The sequence below is a fragment of the Anopheles funestus genome, chromosome 3RL (assembly GCF_943734845.2).
Source record: "Anopheles funestus chromosome 3RL, idAnoFuneDA-416_04, whole genome shotgun sequence".
Lineage (NCBI taxonomy): Eukaryota > Metazoa > Arthropoda > Insecta > Diptera > Culicidae > Anopheles > Anopheles funestus.
The window spans coordinates 14,317,791-14,345,141 of NC_064599.1; the positions used below are offsets into that span (position 1 = coordinate 14,317,791).

General features: G+C 44.7%; 2 protein-coding genes across 2 annotated transcripts; both read right to left on the bottom strand.

Moving 5' to 3' along the window:
- Positions 1-13: 13 nt before the first annotated feature.
- LOC125772368 (uncharacterized) lies at positions 14-21,508 on the bottom strand. The gene is made up of 6 exons (XM_049444016.1): positions 21,476-21,508; positions 11,991-13,038; positions 2,123-2,539; positions 1,553-2,092; positions 1,343-1,492; positions 14-1,312 (listed from the first exon to the last, which is right to left on the bottom strand). The coding sequence occupies exons 1-6, from the start codon at positions 21,476-21,478 to the stop codon at positions 1,212-1,214; spliced, it is 2,259 nt and encodes a 752-aa protein (XP_049299973.1). The 5' UTR covers positions 21,479-21,508; the 3' UTR covers positions 14-1,211.
- On the bottom strand, positions 20,667-26,074 carry LOC125772370 (ctenidin-1-like). The gene is made up of 2 exons (XM_049444017.1): positions 25,939-26,074; positions 20,667-21,337 (listed from the first exon to the last, which is right to left on the bottom strand). The coding sequence occupies exons 1-2, from the start codon at positions 26,072-26,074 to the stop codon at positions 20,667-20,669; spliced, it is 807 nt and encodes a 268-aa protein (XP_049299974.1).
- Between the last annotated feature and the right edge of the window lie 1,277 nt (positions 26,075-27,351).

The following is a 27,351-nucleotide window of genomic DNA, read 5'->3' on the forward strand; positions in this document are numbered from 1 at the left end:
ACGATATCCTTTTTCATCTTTCATAAGAAAGAACTCGTACATTTTACTGTCAGTGCACTCAAAACGATAGAAGCCCGTCACTACTAAGAAGCCCATCGGATCGTAATATGCATGCTCCTCCCGGTAGATTCCATGTTTAGTTTGATTCCCAGAGTAACACTCATTTACCAAAAGCGTATTTTCGGAGTAATATTCATCATTTGGTACCGGCACTGAATGGACAGTCGTTACAATCAGCAACACTGCCATAGTCAAAATCCAGTAAGGCGATCTCAACTGCTTCAATGTTAAAAGAAAGAAGTTACACGTATGTAAACTCTTCTTTAAAAACAGAAATGGTTTTTACCATTGCTTTATGAGGAGTTTCTACGTCCACTCCACTGAAACGACGATTTAAAACTAAAACCATGCAACGGCCAGGGACTTTATTGTATGTCGCTTTCGATAGTGAATTAAAACTGATACAACTACATCCATAATAACTGGTTTATATTGCCAAAGTGTTTGTTTCTACACGGTTTGCATTCGTAAAAACCCAAACTAAACATATACGGAGCTCCAGCGAAACGAAAGGATTTACATTTGATATTAATCATCCTAAAACATATGACATTGATCAGATGGTTTCACATAAAAATGCAAATGAGCTTCTTGTTAGCTTACAAACTACGTAAAACTTTTTTATCATTGTCATCTTCAGTCTGCAAAAAACAAGTAGTAGTTTTAATTTAGCATATACTTTATTTCAACATTAATAGTACACATTATCTTTTTCACTGTATGCGCTATTCACCACGAAGGAGAGCAGAAAAAATAATTGATTGGATTTCTTCCTATTTTTAAATGTATTTGCTGGTTCAAAACCTGAACCTCTACAGATCCTTTATTACTAGTGGTAACTGCAGTATTCTCAACGATGCGATGCCCTTACTTTATTAGCCACAAATTAATACTCATAATTGCCCCCCTCATCACCACCATATTGCCTTCATTACCATCGCCCCCATAACCATTGCCTTATTCATCACCGCCTCCTTCATCACCACCTCCATAATCTCCGCCACCACAATCATCGCCTCCATAATCACCGCCTTCTTAATCACCGCCGTTATAATCACCGCCTCCTTCAACACCACCTCCATAATTATTGCTCCTTCATCACCATCTCCATAATCATTGCCTGCATTACCACCGTTCGCATATTCATTGCCTCAATCAAAACCTCCAAAACCACCACCTCCAAAATCACCACCTCCAAAATCACCACCTCCAAAACCACCACCTCCAAAATCACCACCTCCAAAATCACCACCTCCAAAACCACCACCACCAAAATCACCACCTCCAAAATCACCACCTCCAAAATCACCACCTCCAAAACCACCACCTCCAAAATCACCACCTCCAAAATCACCACCTCCAAAATCACCACCTCCAAAATCACCACCTCCAAAATCACCACCTCCAAAATCACCACCTCCATAATCACCACCTGCGAAATCACCGCCTCCATAGTCACCACCTCCAAAATCACCATCTCCATAATCACCACCTCCAAAATCACCACCTCCATAATCACCGCCTCCAAAATCACCGCCACCATAGTCATTGACTCCTTCACCACCGCCGCCATAATCATTGCCTCCTTCACCAACGCCTACATAATCATTGCCTCCTTCACCACCGCCTCCATAATCATTGCCCAGTTCACCACCGCCTCCATAATCATTGCCTCCTTCAACAACGCCACCATAATCATTGTCTCCTTCACCAACGCCACCATAATCATTGCCTCCTTCACCAACCCCTCCATAATCATCGCCTACTTCACCACCGCCTCCATAATCATTGCCTCCTTCAACAACGCCACCATAATCATTGTCTCCTTCACCAACGCCACCATAATCATTGTCTCCTTCACCAACGCCTCCATAATCATCGCCTACTTCACCAACGCCTCCATAATCATTGCCTCCTTCACCAACGCCTCCATAATCATTGCCTCCTTCACCAACGCCTCCATAATCATTGTCTCCTTCAACAAAGCCTCCAATTTCGTTGCCTCCTTCACCGTCGCCATCATAGTCCTTGCCTCCTTCACCACCGCCTACATAATCATTGCCTCCTTCACCAACGCCATCATTGACGTTGATATAATCAATGCCTTCATTGACGTTGCCTCCTTCACCACCGCCTTCATTGACGTTGCCTCCTTCACCACCACCTTCATTGACGTTGCCTCCAACACGACCGCCTCCACCAAGACCGCCTTCAACACGACCGCCTCCACCACCACCGCCTCCAACACGACCGCCTCCAACACGACCGCCTCCACCACGACCGCCTCCACCAAGACCGCCGCCAACACGACCGCCTCCACCGCGACCGCCTCCAATGACTTTGCCTCCAACACCACCGCCTCCAGTGACGGTGCCTCCAACACCACCGCCTCCACCACGACCGCCTCCACCAAGACCGCCGCCAACACGACCGCCTCCACCGCGACCGCCTCCAATGACTTTGCCTCCAACACCACCGCCTCCACCAAGACCGCCGCCAACACGACCGCCTCCACCGCGACCGCCTCCAATGACTTTGCCTCCAACACTACCGCCTCCAGTGACGGTGCCTCCACCACCGCCGCCTCCAGTGACGGTGCCTCCAACACCACCGCCTCCATTGACGTTTCCTCCAACACGACCGCCTCCAGTGACGTTGCCTCTAACACGACCGCGTGCAGTGACGTTGCCTCCAACACGACCGCTTCCATTGACGCTGTCTCCAACACCTTTGCGCCTCTGTGGGGCCGGCGCTGAAAGGACAGCCGTTGCAAGCAGCAACACTGCCACAGCTAAAATCCAGTAGGGCGACCTCAACTGCTTCTACGATAAAATAAAGAAATCACACATGTAAAAAAACTCCGCTAAGATACGCAACGATGCTTCTTACCATTGCTTGTTGAGGGATTTCTCCGTCCACTTCACAAGGATGATGATTCAAGACTAAATCCTTCAACGGTCAGCGACTTTTATATATCGCCCATTTTTGTCAGCGAAACAAACCCCAAACAAATACATTCGCGATTACAAGAATGTATCGATATCGAGTTCGTTTCTGTAAATACACGAGCTATCGTCCACACTACTAGTTTGTCAGTGATACTGATATGCTACACATCTGCAGACAGGGAAGATGCTGCTTCAAGGCCGTCCACTATGTTATCAAAAAAAATATTCTAGTAATGGTTCCTAAAATAAATTCCTTGTTAGTTTGGTTGCATCCTCCTAACAGACCGGTTTAAGTTTGTGTTCGCTTTCTAGTTTAACGATTTATCTTGAATCTGCTTCAATATGAACCATGATCTCAGTTTAACTAGTTTATAATTCCGTGTTATATTCGATGTTATGGTTGATTTCGTTCGTTTTGATATCGCTTTCATTAGAATGACCATATAACAGAGATTTTAAAACTCTGTAAACTCGTTATCTTGTGTCTTATCGATACGTTGATACGGAAGGAGTCTCCTACACGGCACGGTATGTGGTGGATGAAAACGGGTTTCAGCCTCTAGGTGCCCATCTATCCGGTGCTGGATCCGGATTTGTACACCATTTCCACGCTGTTGTCCGGGTGGAATATCCAAAACTGTGCTCCTATCGTTGGTCAGATAGGCAGCGTTAGTAATCTTTGTCGTTTTGCATCTTCTCTTTCAATTATCTAAGTATAATTTTTGTTTGTATATACATTGTTTTCCTTTTCATTCGCACAAAGTAACAAAGATTATATCCTCCCGTAGCAAGGACTGACTTCACGGCTACGTGGTAAGTATAAATCTCTTGAACCTAAAATGGCCGGCATGACCTTGCAGGTCGTCAATCCAAGAAGAAGAAGCATGCTTTACGTAAAATTTTGCTGTAGCTTTCCATTGCTTATTTTACAAACGGCTACACACCAGAAGATTACAATATCAGTCAAAGTTATCCTCAGTACATACTTAACATTGTTAATAGCTACAAAACGATAGATAACCAACGAGGCCGATGAAACAGCTAAGCTAAATCTCCACACCAGCTAGCGCTGATAGAATCTCGTTGATTCGAACCGGATGATAACGGGTTTGACCGCCAAAAAAGTTTGATTTTATTCAAACACCTTGTGAGAATCTAAAATTTCGTGTCGAGTACGTCGATATTTGCATAACGTCGTTTGGTCTCGCGACCGGAAACATCACAACATTGTTAATATTCCATTGGCTAACATTCTCAACGCTGATTGAGCGCTTGATTTTGTGCTGTTGCTTTGGTTGGAGTTTGAAACAGGAGTTGCAATGGAGAAAACAACTCACAATTACATTTTCAAATTTTATAGTTTCTAAATTACTACTTGAATTAAACTTAAATTGAAGCCTTCCCAAATGGAATATGCCTGTTTTTATTTTTATGTGTACTCCTAGCACGAACAAACATTATTTGTTGAAGAATATAGACGATCAAGCAGTACAAATTTTATATTGCATGTTATTTGTCTATTTTTCATAAAATCGCCAACGAGGTTACAAAATACATACATTTTCATTTATTGTGTTTCTCATCGTTAGTCTCTGTAAAACTTGTCTTAGTTTTAATGCAGAAAATAATTTATTGCAAAGCTCATTGTTCACAGTGTCCTCTTTACAGTTCACCGAGGAGTAATTCAAAATTTATCACCACCAACGAGAGAAAATATAGGTTTTGGTTCATTTTTTTGCCCTGGTGCATCAACGTATTCTCCCGGTATAGAATCACTTGTTGCAGCTCCACCAAATGCAGCTGCTCCTGCAGGTTTCTGCACGATGTGATATCCACAAGCATCTGACACCCATCAAAACCCAGTAAAGCGATCTCAGTTACTTAAATGATAAAATAAAGAAATCACACGTATGTAAACTCTCCTTTGAAACGCAGCAATGATTCTTACCATTACTTTTCAAGGGGTTATGCGTTCACTGCACAAGAACGACGTTTTAAGACTAACACCATTCAACGGTCAGCGACTTTATTTTTCCTCGCATTCGGCAGTGCATCAAAGCTGAAATAAATACATCTACGAAAACTGGTTTATATCGATAAAGTGTTTGTTTCCACCCAAATTTCATTCGTAAACACACAGACTACCAAAGAATGATAATTTTTTGACAAAAATTAGGAAAAACGGATGTGAAAAGTAATAATAGAAAGAGGAAAACTAAAGATGAGAATTCACCTATAAAACTGGCTCACGTGCCTAACGCCGGTTCTTTTGACCTTAAACATTTCGTCTTCACTCGGTTCATACATATAAAACCGGAACATCCTTGGATCCGCAAACCGGTAAAGTCGTCATCTCGAGATAATATCGATACGTTGCTCTGGATGGAATTTACTATAAGGTACAGTATTTGGTGGACGGAAACAAGTTCCAAGTGGCAACCACTAGGTGCTCATCCATTCGGTGACAATCACATTTCGCGTTAAAAACTACAAGCGGCTCCATGCCGTTTGCGGGCCATATAACCAAAATTAAAAATTTCAAAAAAATCTCTGTTGTTTTGCATCAACATCTGCATGAGACAGGACAGGAAGGAATTGATAGACACATAAATGTATAAAAATAATAACAAATAATAAAACGAACTTAACTATTTATATCTGAAAAAAGCAACATCGATCCCTTAAGATTATGTTAAAATGTGATTGTTTTAAAAGAAATTTTGCTTAAAGTTTCCACTGTGTATTCAATTTATTAATTTCTTAGATTTAAAATAATTTTCCATCTTCTAACACTTTGTAAATATCTAATACAGGTTTAATTCTGTTTTGCCTCATACCGAGTTCGTCGCTATATGCCAACAAAAGTCTTTTGGTTTCGGTCAACATCCGAACATTGTTAATGTTAATGTTAACGGTTAACATTTCCAACGCTAGATGGCACTAATAGTCAAATTCTTATCACTGTGGCTGGTTGGACGTTGAAATAGTAGTTAGAATGTTGTATTCAACGTATAACTATAAAATTCCTTACTTTTATCTATTTAAATTGCTACTGAAATTATACTTAAAATAAACAATTGCGATATCAAATAATTCAAACATACTGTTACAAAATTACGTTTCATTCGAAATAAATCAATGCGCTTTTTTAAATTTTTCACTACCTTTATTTAACGTTTTTCGTCGGACGAGTTTACAGGTGCGAACGCGTGAGTACCGGGCCAAAGTAAGACAGACTTAATCTGGACTTGGCATAGAACGTAACCAAATCTGTGTCCGTTTACTTCCAGACCATTGAGTATGCACTGGTAAGGCCTCAATGTGTCCAACCTTTATTAAGTCCTAAAGATATATCCGCGCTTCGCTAATTTTCACCAAGTGATGGAACACAAGGGAAGACAGTCCGATGATAAGTAAAGTGGCAAACGCAGGTAAGGTCGAAACCTGTTACACTTGTTTTATGGAAGCTTCTTACAAATTAAATTATTCTTTAATATTATTTAGCTAATCATTAACATATAAAAGTTTCGATGCCACATACCTATTGTTTATTTCAACATCCATACGAAACATTCATTTATTTACCGTTCACTAATGTCAAAGCCTACCGCCACCAAGGTGGGAAAGTATCAGTATTGGTTCAATTTCTTCCTCTTCCTCAGACTCAGCATCTGGTGCATGATAATGACCAACCTTCGCAATGCGATATCCTTTTTCATCTTTCATAAGAAAGTACTCGTACATTTTACTGTCAGTGCCCTCAAAACGATACAAGCCCGTCACTACTAAGAAGCCCATCGGATCGTAATATGCATGCTCCTCCCGATAGATTCCATGTTTAGTTTGATTCCCAGAGAAATACTCATTTACCAAAAGCGTATTTTCGGAGTAAAATTCATCATTTGGTACCGGCACTGAAAGGACGTCAGCGGATCTCAAATGCTTTGAGATGGGCAATCGTTGTGGTCTGCTGCTATCATCTGTTGGCCTGATGGAGTTTGAGCAGCAGATGGACCGCGTGGAGTTGCTGGCTAGAGGTCACCCGCGAGTGCTGTTGGCGAAAGACTTAAACGCGTGGCACGAAGCCTGGGGGAGCGAGCGGGTCAACGCGAAAGGTGAGGATGCGAAAGGGATTTTAGGTCCTCAACCGAGGAAACGAGCTGATCTTCCTCGGGTGTGGTGTGGCCAGCCCCAGTAGGGTGGACATAGCGTTCGCCAGGCCGTCCGTCTGTCGGCCTAGTAGTTGGTCAGGAACGGGAATGGGGTGTGCTTGGACGCTACTCCTACAGCAACCACGCGTTCCAGCGCTACGCGGTGGGGGTGTCCAGCCAAAGGTCTAGGAGGATACGAGGACATCAAGAGCTGTCGTCGGTGCGGGAGGCCGGGGCGCGATGGCGGTAATGTCGAGTGGCCAGAACGCGAATGGACAGTACTGCACACGAGGCCGAAAAATCACTTGCTCGGGAGTGATACTACGGAGAGCAATCCATGAAAGCAAGAAGAAACAGTTCCAATACATGATGCAGGCCCTGGCCGATGACGAGAGTGGTCAGTGGTTCCGGCAGGTTCTGTGTCGGCTGTGGGATAGAAGAACGGCGCGTGAGCGGGATCCGGGGGTGTTATGGTGAATAGTGGAGGAGTTCTTTCCGGAACACACCCCGGCGGACTGGCCGGAGATGGGCGGAGCGTACGAGCCACCGATTCGTCCGACTAACACCGAGGAGCTGAGGGTCATCGCTGGCAGTTTGCATGCCGGGAAGGCTCTTGGCCTGGAAGGCTTGTCGAACGTTGTCTTGACGGCGGCCATCGAGAGTCATGCGGAGACCTTTGTAGGGGTGTACCAACGGTGCCTGGATGCGGCCAGTATGCCAAGCGAATAGAAAAGGCAGAAGTTGATGATCATAGCTGAGCCGGGGAAGCCTCCGAGGGATCCGTCATCCTTTCGCCCGGTGTGCCTCATCGACAATCCAGGCAAGGTGTACGAAAGAGTGGTGCTTAATCCCCTCAACGAACACCTCGAGGATCCGGGTTCGCCCCGACTGGCCGAAAACCAGTTCGGCTTCCGGAGGGGTCCGAGTATCTTCCAGACGACCCAACTGGTGGTGGATGCGGGAAGGCGGGCTATGTCGTTCGGTCGAACAAATCGGCGAGACATGCGCTGTCTTCTCGTCGCCGCGTTGGATGTGCGCAATGCATTCAACACCGCCAGCTGGCAGGAGATCGCGGTGGCCCTTATCAAGAACGCCGTTACTGTGCAGTTGCAGCGGATCCTGGGTGATTACTTCACCGACAGGGAGCTCACGTACGGCACCAGCGAAGGGCCTGTAGCACGCCAAGTGACTGCAGGCGTTCAACAGGGATCAATCCTTGGCCCAACTGTGTATAACTTCATGAACGACGGCGTGTGGCCCTCCGTGTGGTGGCGGTAGTCACCTCGGTGATGAGAATCCGGAGTCTCTACCATTCAAATGTGGCAGCACCAGTGGGATCGTGCGATAGATGACTTTTCATCGATATCTGACATGGGCCCACAGGATGATTCCCGACCTGCACCAATGGACGGGACGGAGCCACGGGGAGGTCGATTTTTATCTCTTGCAGGTGCTCACGGGACACGGTTTCTTCCGTGCGTACCTGCATGTCTGCGGTTTCGCTTCGTCATCCGACTGTCTGTGGTGCGATGACAGGTTTGAGTCAGTGGTCCATGTCATGTTCAAGTGTCCGACGTTCGGAGACATTAGGCGTGAGCAGCTGAGCATAGGTACAAGCAACCTGGTGATCACGAATCACGTTGGTGCAGCAGCGTATTTTGCGAGAGGAGGAAGCGCGTCAGAGTGGTAGAACAAACACAGATCTCGCTGGGGATGAGGACGTCGGACACCGAGAAGGAGGTACTGGCTGACATCGCGAGACGTGTCAAAAAGCTGAGATCGGAGCTGAGGTGCTGCGTCTGCGGCATGAGAGACGGCTGTTTATGTAGCGAGTGTGGAGGGCGAGGGTCCGGGAGGAAACTTTACCGCCTGTTAATCCCGGAAGGAGTCGTCGACACCGAGCGCCATCGTCAGAGGCCGATCTCTTCCGGTCCAGAATGAATAGAAACGCACGCTGGAGAAGGAGACGGGACATCGCGGTGGTGTGCACTAGAGGCCAAACGGGCGGACGCTGTCCCCAGCTGAAGAGGCCTCGATAACGCACGCCACAACTTGAGGTCGTGGATGCTGTGAGAGAGAGGGGGAAGGTGGTAAGGTGAACAGAGCTCCCAGAACAGAATGCAACACTCATGTGGACGGACTTATAACTCCATAAAATGTAAGGAAAGGAGTATTACATATAGTTTGGGTGTTACATGATTGGGTATCATGAGTCACCAACACTAGTGATGAACCCCAACACCGCGACCCCCCCTTGGAAATACCTTCGTACGTCGAAAGGGATGATGTTTGGATGCGAACCCCTCTTCCATCGGAAGCTACTTCCGTGGTAATAACAAATCCCCTTCAACATCGCGATCACCCGAAAGAAAGTAACCGTTGTGGAATCCAGAGACATTCGTACCAACTGCAAATATCCGCCAACATCATGATCAGTCCAACGGCCCACGTAGTTATATACTAAACTGTAATGCAGGTGGAATACTCGTATGCCTACCGTGGCATATACAAATGATCTATTTGTTAGTTTACAAACTACGGAAAATTTTTGATTTTATCCTCATCCTTCGTCTATAAAAAACATGTCATAGTTTTAATACAGTATGGCCCATAAAAAATACGAAAATCGAAAGGATTAGTCAGGAGCATGAAAAATGTAGTTTATAGATATGTTTATTCAACCTTCATAGTTCACATTATTCGATGTGGCCACCGATGTTTTCTATCACTTTCTCCAGGCGTGATCGGAACATGCCTTTTAAATGGATGAATCAGACATCAAGTTCCATGCTTTTGTAATGGAGGTTTTCAGGTCGTCCACACGGGGGTGAGATTTCACACAGGCTTTTGCCTGAACATTCACCCATACGGAATAATCGATGAGGTTCAAGTCTGGGCTGCTAGGAGGCCAAACATCTTTTGTCCAAAAAGCCATGTTATTCTTCAACCACTCTTGAGACTTTTCAGAGGTATGACACGACAATTTATCCTGTTGAAAAATGATCAGTTGGTGCCCATCAAAGTTATCTTTGATCCAAGGAAAGACCTTCTCCTTCAAAATGCCCAAATAGATATCCGTATTCACCTTCATCCCAGCTTTGATGAAAACCGGAGGCATTTTCAATCCATTGGAGGCATCTGCTCCGAAAACCATAACTCCAGTGCGATGTTTAGTGGTGAACTTAAACTTTCCCTTCTCTGGAACATCTTCAAGTTTCTGCGACGAAATGAACCTATCGGTCAGAGATGATAATAACAAAAATTTGTAGTGAGTTAACTCAGAGTGAATGAGTCTTGTTTCGGATATCGGTTCACGACTCATTTCGGAGTCATAAAAAACCCGGCATAAACGTATAAGTTAAGGTTTCGTCATTTTACTCACCCACGAGTGTAAGCATGTCGCCGTTTGTAAGCATGTGTAAGCCGAGTGTAAGCATGTGGATACGCATCAGTTGAAACGGAATACATGTGTGCAATACTCAAACTAGTCACAGTAATATACTTCTCGCTCTGCCTAGCTATCAAACTTGCACAAGCGAAAAAGTGCGCTAGTTTGATGGGCAGGGGCTGATCCTTCACTACTACTGGTAACTTCAGCATTCTCAATGATACGATGTCCTTTTTTTATCTGCCGCAAATTAGTATTCATTATTGCCCCCAGAATCACCACCACAATCATTGCCTCCATTACCACCGCCCCCATAATCATTGCCTCATTCATCACCACCTCAATAATCACCGCCACCATCATCACCACCACCATAATCACCACCGCCAAAATCACCGCCTCCATTATCACCGCCTCCATAATCACCGCCTCCTTCATCATCACCTCCATAATCACCACCTCCATAATCACCGCCACCATCACCACCGTCGCCATAATCACTGCCGCCATAGTCACCGCCGCCATAGTCACCGCCTCCTTCACCACCGCCTCCATAATCACCGCCTCCTTCATCACCACCGCCTTCTTCACCACCGCCTTCTTCACCACCTCCTTCACCGCCACCATAATCATTGCCTGCATCATCACCGCCTCCATAATCACCGCCTCCATAATCATTGCCTCCATCATCACCGCCTCCATAGTCATTGCCTCCTTCACCACCGGCTCCGTAATCATTGCCTCCTTCACCACCGCTTTCATAATCATTGCCTCCTTCACCACCGGCTCCATAATCATTGCCTCCTTGACCACCGCCTCCATAGTCGTTGCCTCCTTCACCACCGCCTCCATAATCACCGCCTCCTTCATCACCACCGCCTTCTTCACCACCTCCTTCACCGCCACCATAATCATTGCCTGCATCATCACCGCCTCCATAATCACCGCCTCCATAATCATTGCCTCCATCATCACCGCCTCCATAGTCATTGCCTCCTTCACCACCGGCTCCGTAATCATTGCCTCCTTCACCACCGCTTTCATAATCATTGCCTCCTTCACCACCGGCTCCGTAATCATTGCCTCCTTCACCACCGCTTTCATAATCATTGCCTCCTTCACCACCACCTTCATAATCAACGCCACCTTCATTACCACCGCCTCCTTCATCACCGCCTATAATTTCATTACCTCCTTCACCAACGCCTCCATAATCATTGCCTCCTTCACCAAAGCCTCCATAATCATTGTCTCCTTCACCAAAGCCTCCAATTTCGTTGCCTCCTTCACCGTCGCCATCATAGTCCTTGCCTCCTTCACCACCGCCTACATAATCATTGCCTCCTTCACCAACGCCATCATTGACGTTGATATAATCAATGCCTTCATTGACGTTGCCTCCTTCACCACCGCCTTCATTGACGTTGCCTCCTTCACCACCACCTTCATTGACGTTGCCTCCAACACGACCGCCTCCACCAAGACCGCCTCCAACACGACCGCCTCCACCACCACCGCCTCCAACACGACCGCCTCCAACACGACCGCCTCCACCACGACCGCCTCCACCAAGACCGCCGGCAACACGACCGCCTCCACCGCGACCGCCTCCAATGACTTTGCCTCCAACACCACCGCCTCCAGTGACGGTGCCTCCAACACCACCGTCTCCACCACGACCGCCTCCACCAAGACCGCCTCCAACACGACCACCTCCACCACCACCGCCTCCAACACGACCGCCTCCAACACGACCGCCTCCGCCACGACCGCCTCCACCAAGACCGCCGCCAACACGACCGCCTCCACCGCGACCGCCACCAATGACTTTGCCTCCACCACGACCGCCTCCACCAAGACCGCCGCCAACACGACCGCCTCCACCACGACCGCCTCCACCAAGACCGCCGCCAACACGACCGCCTCCACCGCGACCGCCTCCAATGACTTTGCCTCCAACACCACCGCCTCCAGTGACGGTGCCTCCAACACCACCGCCTTCATAGACGATGAGTCCTACACGATCGCGTCCATTTTGTTTGCTTCTAACACGACCGCGGCCATTGACGTTGCCTCCAACACCACCGCCTCCAGTGACGGTGCCTCCAACACCACCGCCTCCATAGACGATGAGTCCAACACGATCGCTTCCATTTTGTTTGCTTCCAACACGACCGCGGCCATTGACGTTGCCTCCAATGACTTTGCCTCCAACACGACCGCGTCCCTTGACGTTGCCTCCAACACCACCGCCTTCATAGACGATGACTGCAACACCACCGCCTCCATTGACGTTTCCTCCTACACGACCGCGTCCAGTGACGTTGCCTCTAACACGACCGCGTGCAGTGACGTTGCCTCCAACACGACCGCGTCCATTGACGCTGTCTCCAACTCCTTTGCGCCTCTGTGGGGCCGGCGCTGAAAGGACAGCCGTTACAAGCAGCAACACTGCCGCAGCTAAAATCCAGTAGGGCGACCTCAACTGCTTCTACGATAAAATAAAGAAATCACACATGTAACAAAAAATGTGTAAAGATACGCAACGATGCTTCATACCATTGCTTGTTGAGGGATTTCTCCGTCCACTTCACAAGGATGATGATTCAAGACTAAATCCTTCAACGGTCAGCGACTTTTATATATCGCCCATTTTTGTCAGCGAAACAAACCCCAAACAAATACATTCGCGATTACAAGAATGTATCGATATCGAGTTCGTTTCTGTAAATACACGAGCTATCGTCCACACTACTAGTTTGTCAGCGATACTGATATGCTACACATCTGCAGACAGGGAAGATGCTGTTTCAAGGCCGTCCACTATGTTATCAAAAAAAATATTCTAGTAATGGTTCCTAAAATAAATTCCTTGTTAGTTTGGTTGCATCCTCCTAACAGACCGGTTTAAGTTTGTGTTCGCTTTCTAGTTTAACGATTTATCTTGAATCTGCTTCAATATGAACCATGATCTCAGTTTAACTAGTTTATAATTCCGTGTTATATTCGATGTTATGGTTGATTTCGTTCGTTTTGATATCGCTTTCATTAGAATGACCATATAACAGAGATTTTAAAACTCTGTAAACTCGTTATCTTGTGTCTTATCGATACGTTGATACGGAAGGAGTCTCCTACACGGCACGGTATGTGGTGGATGAAAACGGGTTTCAGCCTCTAGGTGCCCATCTATCCGGTGCTGGATCCGGATTTGTACACCATTTCCACGCTGTTGTCCGGGTGGAATATCCAAAACTGTGCTCCTATCGTTGGTCAGATAGGCAGCGTTAGTAATCTTTGTCGTTTTGCATCTTCTCTTTCAATTATCTAAGTATAATTTTTGTTTGTATATACATTGTTTTCCTTTTCATTCGCACAAAGTAACAAAGATTATATCCTCCCGTAGCAAGGACTGACTTCACGGCTACGTGGTAAGTATAAATCTCTTGAACCTAAAATGGCCGGCATGACCTTGCAGGTCGTCAATCCAAGAAGAAGAAGCATGCTTTACGTAAAATTTTGCTGTAGCTTTCCATTGCTTATTTTACAAACGGCTACACACCAGAAGATTACAATATCAGTCAAAGTTATCCTCAGTACATACTTAACATTGTTAATAGCTACAAAACGATAGATAACCAACGAGGCCGATGAAACAGCTAAGCTAAATCTCCACACCAGCTAGCGCTGATAGAATCTCGTTGATTCGAACCGGATGATAACGGGTTTGACCGCCAAAAAAGTTTGATTTTATTCAAACACCTTGTGAGAATCTAAAATTTCGTGTCGAGTACGTCGATATTTGCATAACGTCGTTTGGTCTCGCGACCGGAAACATCACAACATTGTTAATATTCCATTGGCTAACATTCTCAACGCTGATTGAGCGCTTGATTTTGTGCTGTTGCTTTGGTTGGAGTTTGAAACAGGAGTTGCAATGGAGAAAACAACTCACAATTACATTTTCAAATTTTATAGTTTCTAAATTACTACTTGAATTAAACTTAAATTGAAGCCTTCCCAAATGGAATATGCCTGTTTTTATTTTTATGTGTACTCCTAGCACGAACAAACATTATTTGTTGAAGAATATAGACGATCAAGCAGTACAAATTTTATATTGCATGTTATTTGTCTATTTTTCATAAAATCGCCAACGAGGTTACAAAGTACATACATTTTCAATTATTGTGTTCCTCATCGTTAGTCTCTGTAAAACTTGTCTTAGTTTTAATGCAGAAAATAATTTATTGCAAAGCTCATTGTTCACAGTGTCCTCTTTAAAGTTCACCGAGGAGTAATTCAAAATTTATCACCACCAACGAGAGAAAATATAGGTTTTGGTTCATTTTTTTGCCCTGGTGCATCAACGTATTCTCCCGGTATAGAATCACTTGTTGCAGCTCCACCAAATGCAGCTGCTCCTGCAGGTTTCTGCACGATGTGATATCCACAAGCATCTGACACCCATCAAAACCCAGTAAAGCGATCTCAGTTACTTAAATGATAAAATAAAGAAATCACACGTACGTAAACTCTCCTTTGAAACGCAGCAATTATTCTTACCATTACTTTTCAAGGGGTTATGCGTCCACTGCACAAGAACGACGATTTAAGACTAACACCATTCAACGGTCAGCGACTTTATTTTTCCTCGCATTCGGCAGTGCATCAAAACTGAAATAAATACATCTACGAAAACTGGTTTATATCGATAAAGTGTTTGTTTCCACCCAAATTTCATTCGTAAACACACAGACTACCAAAGAATGATAATTTTTTGACAAAAATTAGGAAAAACGGATGTGAAAAGTAATAATAGAAAGAGGAAAACTAAAGATGACAATTCACCTATAAAACTGGCTCACGTGCCTAACGCCGGTTCTTTTGACCTTAAACATTCCGTCTTCACTCGGTTCATACATATAAAACCGGAACATCCTTGGATCCGCAAACCGGTAAAGTCGTCATCTCGAGATAATATCGATACGTTGCTCTGGATGGAATTTACTATAAGGTACAGTATTTGGTGGACGGAAACAAGTTCCAAGTGGCAACCACTAGGTGCTCATCCATTCGGTGACAATCACATTTCGCGTTAATAACTACAAGCGGCTCCATGCCGTTTGCGGGCCATATAACCAAAATTTAAAACTTCAAAAAAATCTCTGTTGTTTTGCATCAACATCTGCATGAGACAGGACAGGAAGGAATTGATAGACACATAAATGTATAAAAATAATAACAAATAATAAAACGAACTTAACTATTTATATCTGAAAAAAGCAACATCGATCCCTTAAGATTATGTTAAAATGTGATTGTTTTAAAAGAAATTTTGCTTAAAGTTTCCACTGTGTATTCAATTTATTAATTTCTTAGATTTAAAATAATTTTCCATCTTCTAACACTTTGTAAATATCTAATACAGGTTTAATTCTGTTTTGCCTCATACCGAGTTCGTCGCTATATGCCAACAAAAGTCTTTTGGTTTCGGTCAACATCCGAACATTGTTAATGTTAATGTTAACGGTTAACATTTCCAACGCTAGATGGCACTAATAGTCAAATTCTTATCACTGTGGCTGGTTGGACGTTGAAATAGTAGTTAGAATGTTGTATTCAACGTATAACTATAAAATTCCTTACTTTTATCTATATAAATTGCTACTGAAATTATACTTAAAATAAACAATTGCGATATCAAATAATTCAAACATACTGTTACAAAATTACGTTTCATTCGAAATAAATCAATGCGCTTTTTTAAATTTTTCACTACCTTTATTTAACGTTTTTCGTCGGACGAGTTTACAGGTGCGAACGCGTGAGTACCGGGCCAAAGTAAGACAGACTTAATCTGGACTTGGCATAGAACGTAACCAAATCTGTGTCCGTTTACTTCCAGACCATTGAGTATGCACTGGTAAGGCCTCAATGTGTCCAACCTTTATTAAGTCCTAAAGATATATCCGCGCTTCGCTAATTTTCACCAAGTGATGGAACACAAGGAAAGACAGTCCGATGATAAGTAAAGTGGCAAACGCAGGTAAGGTCGAAACCTGTTACACTTGTTTTATGGAAGCTTCTTACAAATTAAATTATTCTTTAATATTATTTAGCTAATCATTAACATATAAAAGTTTCGATGCCACATACCTATTGTTTATTTCAACATCCATACGAAACATTCATTTATTTACCGTTCACTAATGTCAAAGCCTACCGCCACCAAGGTGGGAAAGTATCAGTATTGGTTCAATTTCTTCCTCTTCCTCAGACTCAGCATCTGGTGCATAATAATGACCAACCTTCGCAATGCGATATCCTTTTTCATCTTTCATAAGAAAGTACTCGTACATTTTACTGTCAGTGCACTCAAAACGATACAAGCCCGTCACTACTAAGAAGCCCATCGGTTCGTAATATGCATGCTCCTCCCGATAGATTCCATGTTTAGTTTGATTCCCAGAGAAATACTCATTTACCAAAAGCGTATTTTCGGAGTAAAATTCATCATTTGGTACCGGCACTGAAAGGACGTCAGCGGATCTCAAATGCTTTGAGATGGGCAATCGTTGTGGTCTGCTGCTATCATCTGTTGGCCTGATGGAGTTTGAGCAGCAGATGGACCGCGTGGAGTTGCTGGCTAGAGGTCACCCGCGAGTGCTGTTGGCGAAAGACTTAAACGCGTGGCACGAAGCCTGGGGGAGCGAGCGGGTCAACGCGAAAGGTGAGGATGCGAAAGGGATTTTAGGTCCTCAACCGAGGAAACGAGCTGATCTTCCTCGGGTGTGGTGTGGCCAGCCCCAGTAAGGTGGACATAGCGTTCGCCAGGCCGTCCGTATGTCGGCCTAGTAGTTGGTCAGGAACGGGAATGGGGTGTGCTTGGACGCTACTCCTACAGCGACCACGCGTTCCAGCGCTACGCGGTGGGGGTGTCCAGCCAAAGGTCTAGGAGGATACGAGGACATCAAGAGCTGTCGTCGGTGCGGGAACTTTGCATCCCCGGAAGGCTCTTGGACTGGAAGGCTTGTCGAACGTTGCCTTGACGGCGGCCATCGAGAGTCATGCGGAGACCTTTGTAGGGGTGTACCAACGGTGCCTGGATGCGGCCAGTATGCCACGCGAGTAGAAGCCGGGGAAGCCTCCGAGGGATCCGTCATCCTTTCGCCCGGTGTGTCTCATCGACAATCCAGGCAAGGTGTACGAAAGAGTGGTGCTTAATCGCCTCAACGAACACCTCGACGATCCGGGATCGCCCCGACTGGCCGAAAACCTGTTCGGTTTCCGGAGGGGTCCGAGTATCTTCCAGACGACCCAACTGGTGGTGGATGCGGGAAGGCGGGCTATGTCGTTCGGTCGAACAAATCGGCAAGACAAGCGCTGTCTTCTCGTCGCCGCGTTGGATGTGCGCAATGCATTCAACACCGCCAGCTGGCAGGAGATCGCGGTGGCCCTTATCAAGAACGCCATTCCTGTGCAGTTGCAGCGCATCCTGGGGGATTACTTCACCGACAGGGAGCTCACGTACGGCACCAGCGAAGGGCCCGTAGCACGCCAAGTGACTACAGGCGTTCAACAGGGATCAATCCATGGCCCAACGCTGTATAACTACATGTACGACGGCGTGTGGCCCTCCGTGTGGTGGCGGTAGTCACCTTGGTGATGAGAAACCGTAGTCTCTACCATTCAAATGTGGCAGCACCAGTGGGATCGTGCGATAGATGACTTTTCATAGATATCTGACATGGGCCCACAGGACGACCTGCACCAGTGGACGGGACGGAGCTACGGGGAGGTCGATTTTTATCTCTTGCAGGTGCTCACGGGACACGGTTTCTTCCGTGCGTACCTGCATGTCTGCGGTTTCGCTTCGTCATCCGACTGTCGGCGGTGCGATGACAGGTTTGAGTCAGTGATCAATGACATGTTCAAGTGTCCGACGTTCGAGGACATTAGGCGTGAGCAGCTGAGCATAGGTACAAGCAATCTGGTGATCACGAATCACGTTGGTGCAGCAGCGTATTTTGCGAGAGGAGGAAGCGCGTCAGAGTGGTAGAACAAACACAGATCTCGCTGGGGATGAGGACGTCGGACACCGAGAAGGAGGTACTGGCTGACATCGCGAGACGTGTCAAAAAGCTGAGATCGGAGCTGAGGTGCTGCGTCTGCGGCATGAGATACGGCTGTTTATGTAGCGAGAGTGGAGGGCGAGGGTCCGGGAGGGAACTTTACCGAATGTTAATCCCGGAAGGAGTCGTCGACACCGAGCGCCATCGTCAGAGGCCGATCTCTTCCGGTCCAGAATGAATAGAAACGCACGCTGGAGAAGGAGACGGGGCATCGCGGTGATGTGCACTAGAGGCCAAACGGGCGGACGCTGTCCCCAGCTGAAGAGGCCTCGATAACGCACGCCACAACTTGAGGTCGTGGATGCTGTGAGAGAGAGGGGGAAGGTGGTAAGGTGAACAGAGCTCCCAGAACAGAATGCAACACTCATGTGGACGGACTTATAACTCCATAAAATGTAAGGAAAGGAGTATTACATATAGTTTGGGTGTTACATGATTGGGTATCATGAGTCACCAACACTAGTGATGAACCCCAACACCGCGAGCCCCTCCTTGGAAATACCTTCGTACGTCGAAAGGGATGATGTTTGGATGCGAACCCCTCTTCCATCGGAAGCTACATCCGTGGTAATAACGAATCCCCTTCAACATCGCGATCACCCGAAAGAAAGTAACCGTTGTGGAATCCAGAGACATTCGTACCAACTGCAAATATCCCCCAACATCATGATCAGTCCAACGGCCCACGTAGTTATATACTAAACTGTAATGCAGGTGGAATATTCGTATGCCTACTGTGGCATATACAAATGATCTATTTGTTAGTTTACAAACTACGGAAAACTTTTGATTTTATCGTCATCCTTCGTCTATAAAAAACTTGTATTGTAATAGTTTTAATACAGTATGGCCCATAAAAAATACGAAAATCGAAAGGATTAATGAGGATTAATGATTGAGGAACATGAAAAATGTAGTTTATAGATATGTTTATTCAACCTTCATAGTTCACATTATTCGATGTGGCCACCGATGTTTTCTATCACTTTCTCCAGGCGTGATCGGAACATGCCTTTTAAATGGATGAATCAGACATCGAGTTCCATGCTTTTGTAATGGAGGCTTTCAGGGCGTCCACCCGGGGGTGAGATTTAACACAGGCTTTTGCATGAACATTCACCCATACGGAATAATCGATGAGGTTCAAGTCTGGGCTGCTAGGAGGCCAAACATCTTTTGTCCAAAAACCATGTTATTCTTCAAGCACTCTTGAGACTTTTCAGAGGTATGACACGACAGTTTATCCTGTTGAAAAAAGACCAGTTGGTGCCCATCAAAGTTATCTTTGATCCAAGGAAAGACCTTCTCCTTCAAAATGCCCAAATAGATATCCGTATTCACCTTCATCCCAGCTTTGATGAAAACCGGAGGCATTTTCAATCCATTGGAGGCATCTGCTCCGAAAACCATAACTCCAGTGCGATGTTTAGTGGTGAACTTAAACTTTCCCTTCACTGGAACATCTTCAAGTTTCTGCGACGAAATGAACCTATCGGTCAGAGATGATAATAACAAAAATTTGTAGTGAGTTAACTCAGAGTGAATGAGTCTTGTTTCGGATATCGGTTCACGACTCATTTCGGAGTCATAAAAAACCCGGCATAAACGTATAAGTTAAGGTTTCGTCATTTTACTCACCCACGAGTGTAAGCATGTCGCCGTTTGTAAGCATGTGTAAGCCGAGTGTAAGCATGTCGATACGCATCAGTTGAAACGGAATACATGTGTGCAATACTCAAACTAGTCACATTAATATACTTCTCGCTCTGCCTAGCTATCAAACTTGCACAAGCGAACAAGTGCGCTAGTTTGATGGGCAGGGGCTGATCCTTCACTAGTACTGGTAACTCCAGCACTCTCAACGATGCGATGTCCTTTTTTTATCTGCCGCAAATTAGTACTCATTATTGCCCCCATAATCACCACCACCATCATCGCCTCCATTACCACCACCCCCATAATCATTGCCTCATTCATCACCACCTCAATAATCACCGCCGCCATAATCACCGCCTCCATAATCACCGCCGCCATAATCACCGCCGCCATAATCACCGCCGCCATAGTCACCGCCGCCATAATCACCGCCGCCATAGTCACCGCCTCCATAATCACCGCCTCCATAATCACCATCTCCATAATCACCGCCTCCATAATCACCACCTCCATAATCACCGCCTCCATAATCACCACCTCCATAATCACCACCTCCATAATCACCACCTCCATAATCACCGCCTCCATAATCACCGCCTCCATAATCACCGCCGTCGCCATAATCACCGCCTCCATAATCACCGCCTCCATAATCACCACCTCCATAATCACCACCTCCATAATCACCACCTCCATAATCACCTCCTCCGTAATCACCGCCTCCAAAGTCGTTGCCTCCAACACCACCGCCTTCATTTTCTTTGCTTCCACGACCGCCTCCACGACCGCCTCCACGACCGCCTCCACCACGACCGCCTCCACCACGACCGCCTCCACCACGACCGCCTCCACCACGACCACCTCCACCGCGACCGCCTGCACGACGACCGCCTCCACGACGACCGCCTCCAACACGACCGCGTCTATTGAAGATGCCTCCAACACGACCGAGTCTATTGAAAATGCCTCCAACACCTGTGCGCCTCTGTGGGGCCGGCGCTGAAAGGACAGCCGTTACAAACACCAACACAGTCGCAGCTAAAATCCAGTAGGGCGACCTCAACTGCTTCTACGTTAAAATAAATAAATCACACATGTAAAAAAAACTCCGCTAAGGTACGCAACGATGCTTCTTACCATTGCTTGTTGAGGGATTTCTCCGTCCACTTCACATGGCTGATGATTCAAGATTAAATCCTTCAACGGTCAGCGACTTTTATATATCCCCAAACCCCAAACAAATACATCCGCGATTACAAGAATGTATCGGTATTATGTTCTTTTCTGTAAATACACAACCTATCATCCATACTACTTGTTTGTCAGTGATACTGATACAGACAGGAAAGTTGCTGCTTCAAGGCCGCCCAGTATGTTATCAAAAAAAAGGATTCTAGTGATGGTTCCAAAAATAAATTCCTTGTTAGTTTGGTTGCATCCTCCTAACAGACCGGTTTCACTTTCTAGTTTAACGATTTGCACGACTTCAATATGAACCATGATCTCAGTTTAACTAGTTTATAATTCAAAGTTATATTCAATGATATGGTTGATTTCGTTTGTTTCGATAACGATCATAGGTTGCTTTAGAATGACCGTATAAGAGAGATTTTCAAACTCGGTAAACTTGTTATCTCAAGTCCGATCGATACGTTGGTCCGGATGGAGTCTCCTACACGGTGCAGTTTCGCGGTGCAAGTTTCGTGAAGATTTATACACCTTTTTCATACCGTTTTCGGGCAGAATCTACAAAACTGTGCTCCTATAGCTGCGGGGCCACGACAGTTGAGACTTTCCCTCAAACTTCTTCGGTCACTCAATTCCCTCAAAAAGCGTCTCAAAACCAATGTTCTCGTGGCCGTTTGAGGTATTCCTCAAATTTGGTCACACTAACAATCACTCATGCTGCCTCTCTTTTCGTCAGCGACAACAAACAGTGTTTGACAAATGCTACGTATTTCATGTAATTGTAATCTTTGTACGAAGGTGTTTTTTGATCAATTCAATGGAAAATATGGTCAATAAAAAGGTGTTTTAAGGAAAAGAATGTATTTAAACATTTTATCAATCAAAAGAACGAGGTTCAAGGATAGTCTTTCGCATAAAAAGTTTAGTTTTTAAATTATAACATATACTTAAATTGTGTCACACACTGTGCAACAAATGAACAATTTACCGTCGCAAAAAAACAAAAAAAAAACACACACACAAATACGGTGTTAAATTATAATGAATGTTACTTTTAGTTCTTCAGTAGGTATTTGCATTAACAACGGCACACGAAAAGTGTGCTTTCATTGAAAACACCGCAAACAAAAATATTTTTTGTTTACATTCTGAACAGCTGAGGCATCGGAACTGTCAAAACGATTCCTCAAAAAAAGTCTCAAAAAGTTTTTGAGGTTTTTGTTGATCAGCCAGGTTTTCTGCAAAACGCAAATCCCTCAAAAACATTAATGAGTTCTTGAGGTTTTGAGTTCTGAGGGAATCCTCAACTGTCGTGGCCCCGCAGCTTATCGTTGGATGTATAGGAAGCGTTAGTAATCTCTGCCGTATTGCATCAATGTGGGCATGAGATAGAATAGGAAGTCGTTTTTAGGAATAATGAACATATTTCACAGCTTCTCTTTCAATTATCTAAGTATATTTTTTGTTTGTCGATACATTGAGCTCTTTTCATCCGCTCAAAGTAACAAATATTATATCCTCCCGTAGCAAGGACTGACTTCCCGGCTACGTGGTAAGTATAAATCTCTTGAGCCAAAAATGGCCGACTTTACCTTAGAGGTCGTCAATCCAAGAAGAAGAAGCATGCTTTACGTAAAATTTTGATGTAGGTTTCCATTGCTTATTTTACAAACACCTACGCACAAGAAGAATTCAATATCCGTCAAAATGATCCTCAGCGGCAAACAAATTGGTCAATAATTATCGTACGAAACTCCATATGCAAACAAGTATATACTGCAGTACATACTTAACATTGTTAATAGCTACAAAACGATAGATAACCAATGAGGCCGATGAAACAGCTAAGCTCTTCACACCAGCTAGCGCTGATAGAATCTGGTTGATTCGAACCGGATGATAACGGGTTTGACCGCCAAAAAAGTTTGCATTTCTTCATACAACTTGTGAGAATCTAAAATCTTGTGTCGAGTTTGTCGCTATTTGCATAACGTCTTTTGTTCTCGTGACCGGAAACATCGCAACATTGTTAATATTCCATTGGCTAACATTCTCAACGCTAAATGGCGTCGATGGTTGATTTTATGCTGTTGCTTTGGTTGGAGTTTGAAACAGGAGTTGCAATGGAGAAAACAACACACAATTACATTTTCAAATTTTATAGTTTCTAAATTACTACTCGAATTAAACTTAAATTGAAGCCTTCCCAAATGGAATATGCCTGTTTTTATTTTTATGTGTACTCCTAGCACGAACAAACATTATTTGTTGAAGAATATAGACGATCAAGCAGTACAAATTTTATATTGCATGTTATTTGTCTATTTTTCATAAAATCGCCAACGAGGTTACAAAGTACATACATTTTCATTTATTGTGTTTCTCATCGTTAGTCTCTGTAAAACTTGTCTTAGTTTTAATGCAGAAAATAATTTATTGCAAAGCTCATTGTTCACAGTGTCCTCTTTAAAGTTCACCGAGGAGTAATTCAAAATTTATCACCACCAACGAGAGAAAATATAGGTTTTGGTTCATTTTTTTGCCCTGGTGCATCAACGTATTCTCCCGGTATAGAATCACTTGTTGCAGCTCCACCAAATGCAGCTGCTCCTGCAGGTTTCTGCACGATGTGATATCCACAAGCATCTGACACCCATCAAAACCCAGTAAAGCGATCTCAGTTACTTAAATGATAAAATAAAGAAATCACACGTACGTAAACTCTCCTTTGAAACGCAGCAATGATTCTTACCATTACTTTTCAAGGGGTTATGCGTTCACTGCACAAGAACGACGTTTTAAGACTAACACCATTCAACGGTCAGCGACTTTATTTTTCCTCGCATTCGGCAGTGCATCAAAACTGAAATAAATACATCTACGAAAACTGGTTTATATCGATAAAGTGTTTGTTTCCACCCAAATTTCATTCGTAAACACACAGACTACCAAAGAATGATAATTTTTTGACAAAAATTAGGAAAAACGGATGTGAAAAGTAATAATAGAAAGAGTAAAACCAAAATTGAGAATTCACCTATAAAACTGGCTCACGTGCCGAACGCCGGTTCTTTTGACCTTAAACATTCCGTCTTCACTCGGTTCATACATATAAAACCGGAACATCCTTGGATCCGCAAACCGGTAAAGTCGTCATCTCGAGATAATATCGATACGTTGCTCTGGATGGAATTTACTATAAGGTACAGTATTTGGTGAACGGAAACAAATTCCAAGTGGCAAAAACTGGGTGCTCATCCATTCGGTGACAATCGCATTTCGCGTTAATAACTACAAGCGGCTCCATGCCGTTTGCGGGCCATATAACCAAAATTAAAAACTTCAAAAAAATCTCTGTTGTTTTGCATCAACATCTGCATGAGACAGGACAGGAAGGAACTGATAGACACATAAATGTATAAAAATAATAACAAATAATAAAACGAACTGAACTATTTATATCTGAAAAAAGCAACACCGATCCCTTAAGATTATGTTAAAATGTGATTGTTTTAAAAGAAATTTTGCTTAAAGTTTCCACTGTGTATTCAATTTATTAATTTCTTAGATTTAAAATAATTTTCCATCTTCTAACACTTTGTAAATATCTAATACAGGTTTAATTCTGTTTTGCCTCATACCGAGTTCGTCGCTATATGCCAACAAAAGTCTTTTGGTTTCGGTCAACATCCGAACATTGTTAATGTTAATGTTAACGGTTAACATTTCCAACGCTAGATGGCACTAATAGTCAAATTCTTATCACTGTGGCTGGTTGGACGTTGAAATAGTAGTTACAATGTTGTATTCAACGTATAACTATAAAATTCCTTACTTTTATCTATATAAATTGCTACTGAAATTATACTTAAAATAAACAATTGCGATATCAAATAATTCAAACATACTGTTACAAAATTACGTTTCATTCGAAATAAATCAATGCGCTTTTTTAAATTTTTCACTACCTTTATTTAACGTTTTTCGTCGGACGAGTTTACAGGTGCGAACGCGTGAGTACCGGGCCAAAGTAAGACAGACTTAATCTGGACTTGGCATAGAACGTAACCAAATCTGTGTCCGTTTACTTCCAGACCATTGAGTATGCACTGGTAAGGCCTCAATGTGTCCAACCTTTATTAAGTCCTAAAGATATATCCGCGCTTCGCTAATTTTCACCAAGTGATGGAACACAAGGAAAGACAGTCCGATGATAAGTAAAGTGGCAAACGCAGGTAAGGTCGAAACCTGTTACACTTGTTTTATGGAAGCTTCTTACAAATTAAATTATTCTTTAATACTATTTAGCTAATCATTAACACATAAAAGTTTCGATGCCACATGCCTATTGTTTATTTCAACATCCATACGAAACATTCATTTATTTACCGTTCACTAATGTCAAAGCCTACCGCCACCAAGGTGGGAAAGTATCAGTATTGGTTCAATTTCTTCCTCTTCCTCAGACTCAGCATCTGGTGCATAATAATGGCCAACCTTAACGATACGATATCCTTTTTCATCTTTCATAAGAAAATACTCGTACATTTTACTGTCAGTGCCCTCAAAACGATACAAGCCCGTCACTACTAAGAAGCCCATCGGATCGTAATATGCATGCTCCTCCCGATAGATTCCATGTTTAGTTTGATTCCCAGAGAAATACTCATTTACCAAAAGCGTATTTTCGGAGTAAAATTCATCATTTGGTACCGGCACTGAAAGGACGTCAGCGGATCTCAAATGCTTTGAGATGGGCAATCGTTGTGGTCTGCTGCTATCATCTGTTGGCCTGATGGAGTTTGAGCAGCAGATGGACCGCGTGGAGTTGCTGGCTAGAGGTCACCCGCGAGTGCTGTTGGCGAAAGACTTAAACGCGTGGCACGAAGCCTGGGGGAGCGAGCGGGTCAACGCGAAAGGTGAGGATGCGAAAGGGATTTTAGGTCCTCAACCGAGGAAACGAGCTGATCTTCCTCGGGTGTGGTGTGGCCAGCCCCAGTAGGGTGGACATAGCGTTCGCCAGGCCGTCCGTCTGTCGGCCTAGTAGTTGGTCAGGAACGGGAATGGGGTGTGCTTGGACGCTACTCCTACAGCGACCACGCGTTCCAGCGCTACGCGGTGGGGGTCTCCAGCCAAAGGTCTAGGAGGATACGAGGACATCAAGAGCTGTCGTCGGTGCGGGAGGCCGGGACGCGATGGCGGTAATGTCGAGTGGCCAGAAAGCGAATGGACAGTACTGCACACGAGGCCGAAAAATCACTTGCTCGGGAGTGATACTACGGAGGGCAATCCATGAAAGTAAGAAGAAACAGTTCCAAGGCATGATGCAGGCCCTGGCCGATGACGAGAGTGGTCAGTGGTTCCGGCAGGTTCTGTGTCGGCTGTGGGATAGAAGATCGGCGCGTGAGCGGGATCCGGGGGTGTTGTGGTGAATAGTGGAGGAGTTCTTTCCGGAACACACCCCGGCGGACTGGCCGGAGATGGGCGGAGCGTACGAGCCACCGATTCGTCCGACTAACACCGAGGAGCTGAGGGTCATCGCTGGCACTTTGCATCCCCGGAAGGCTCTTGGACTGGAAGGCTTGTCGAACGTTGCCTTGACGGCGGACATCCAGAGTCATGCGGAGACCTTTGTAGGGGTGTACCAACGGTGCCTGGATGCGGCCAGTATGCCAAGCGAATAGAAAAGGCAGAAGTTGATGATCATAGATGAGCCGGGGAAGCCTCCGAGGGATCCGTCATCCTTTCGCCCGGTGAGTCTCATCGACAATCCAGGCAAGGTGTACGAAAGAGTGGTGCTTAATCGCCTCAACGAACACCTCGAG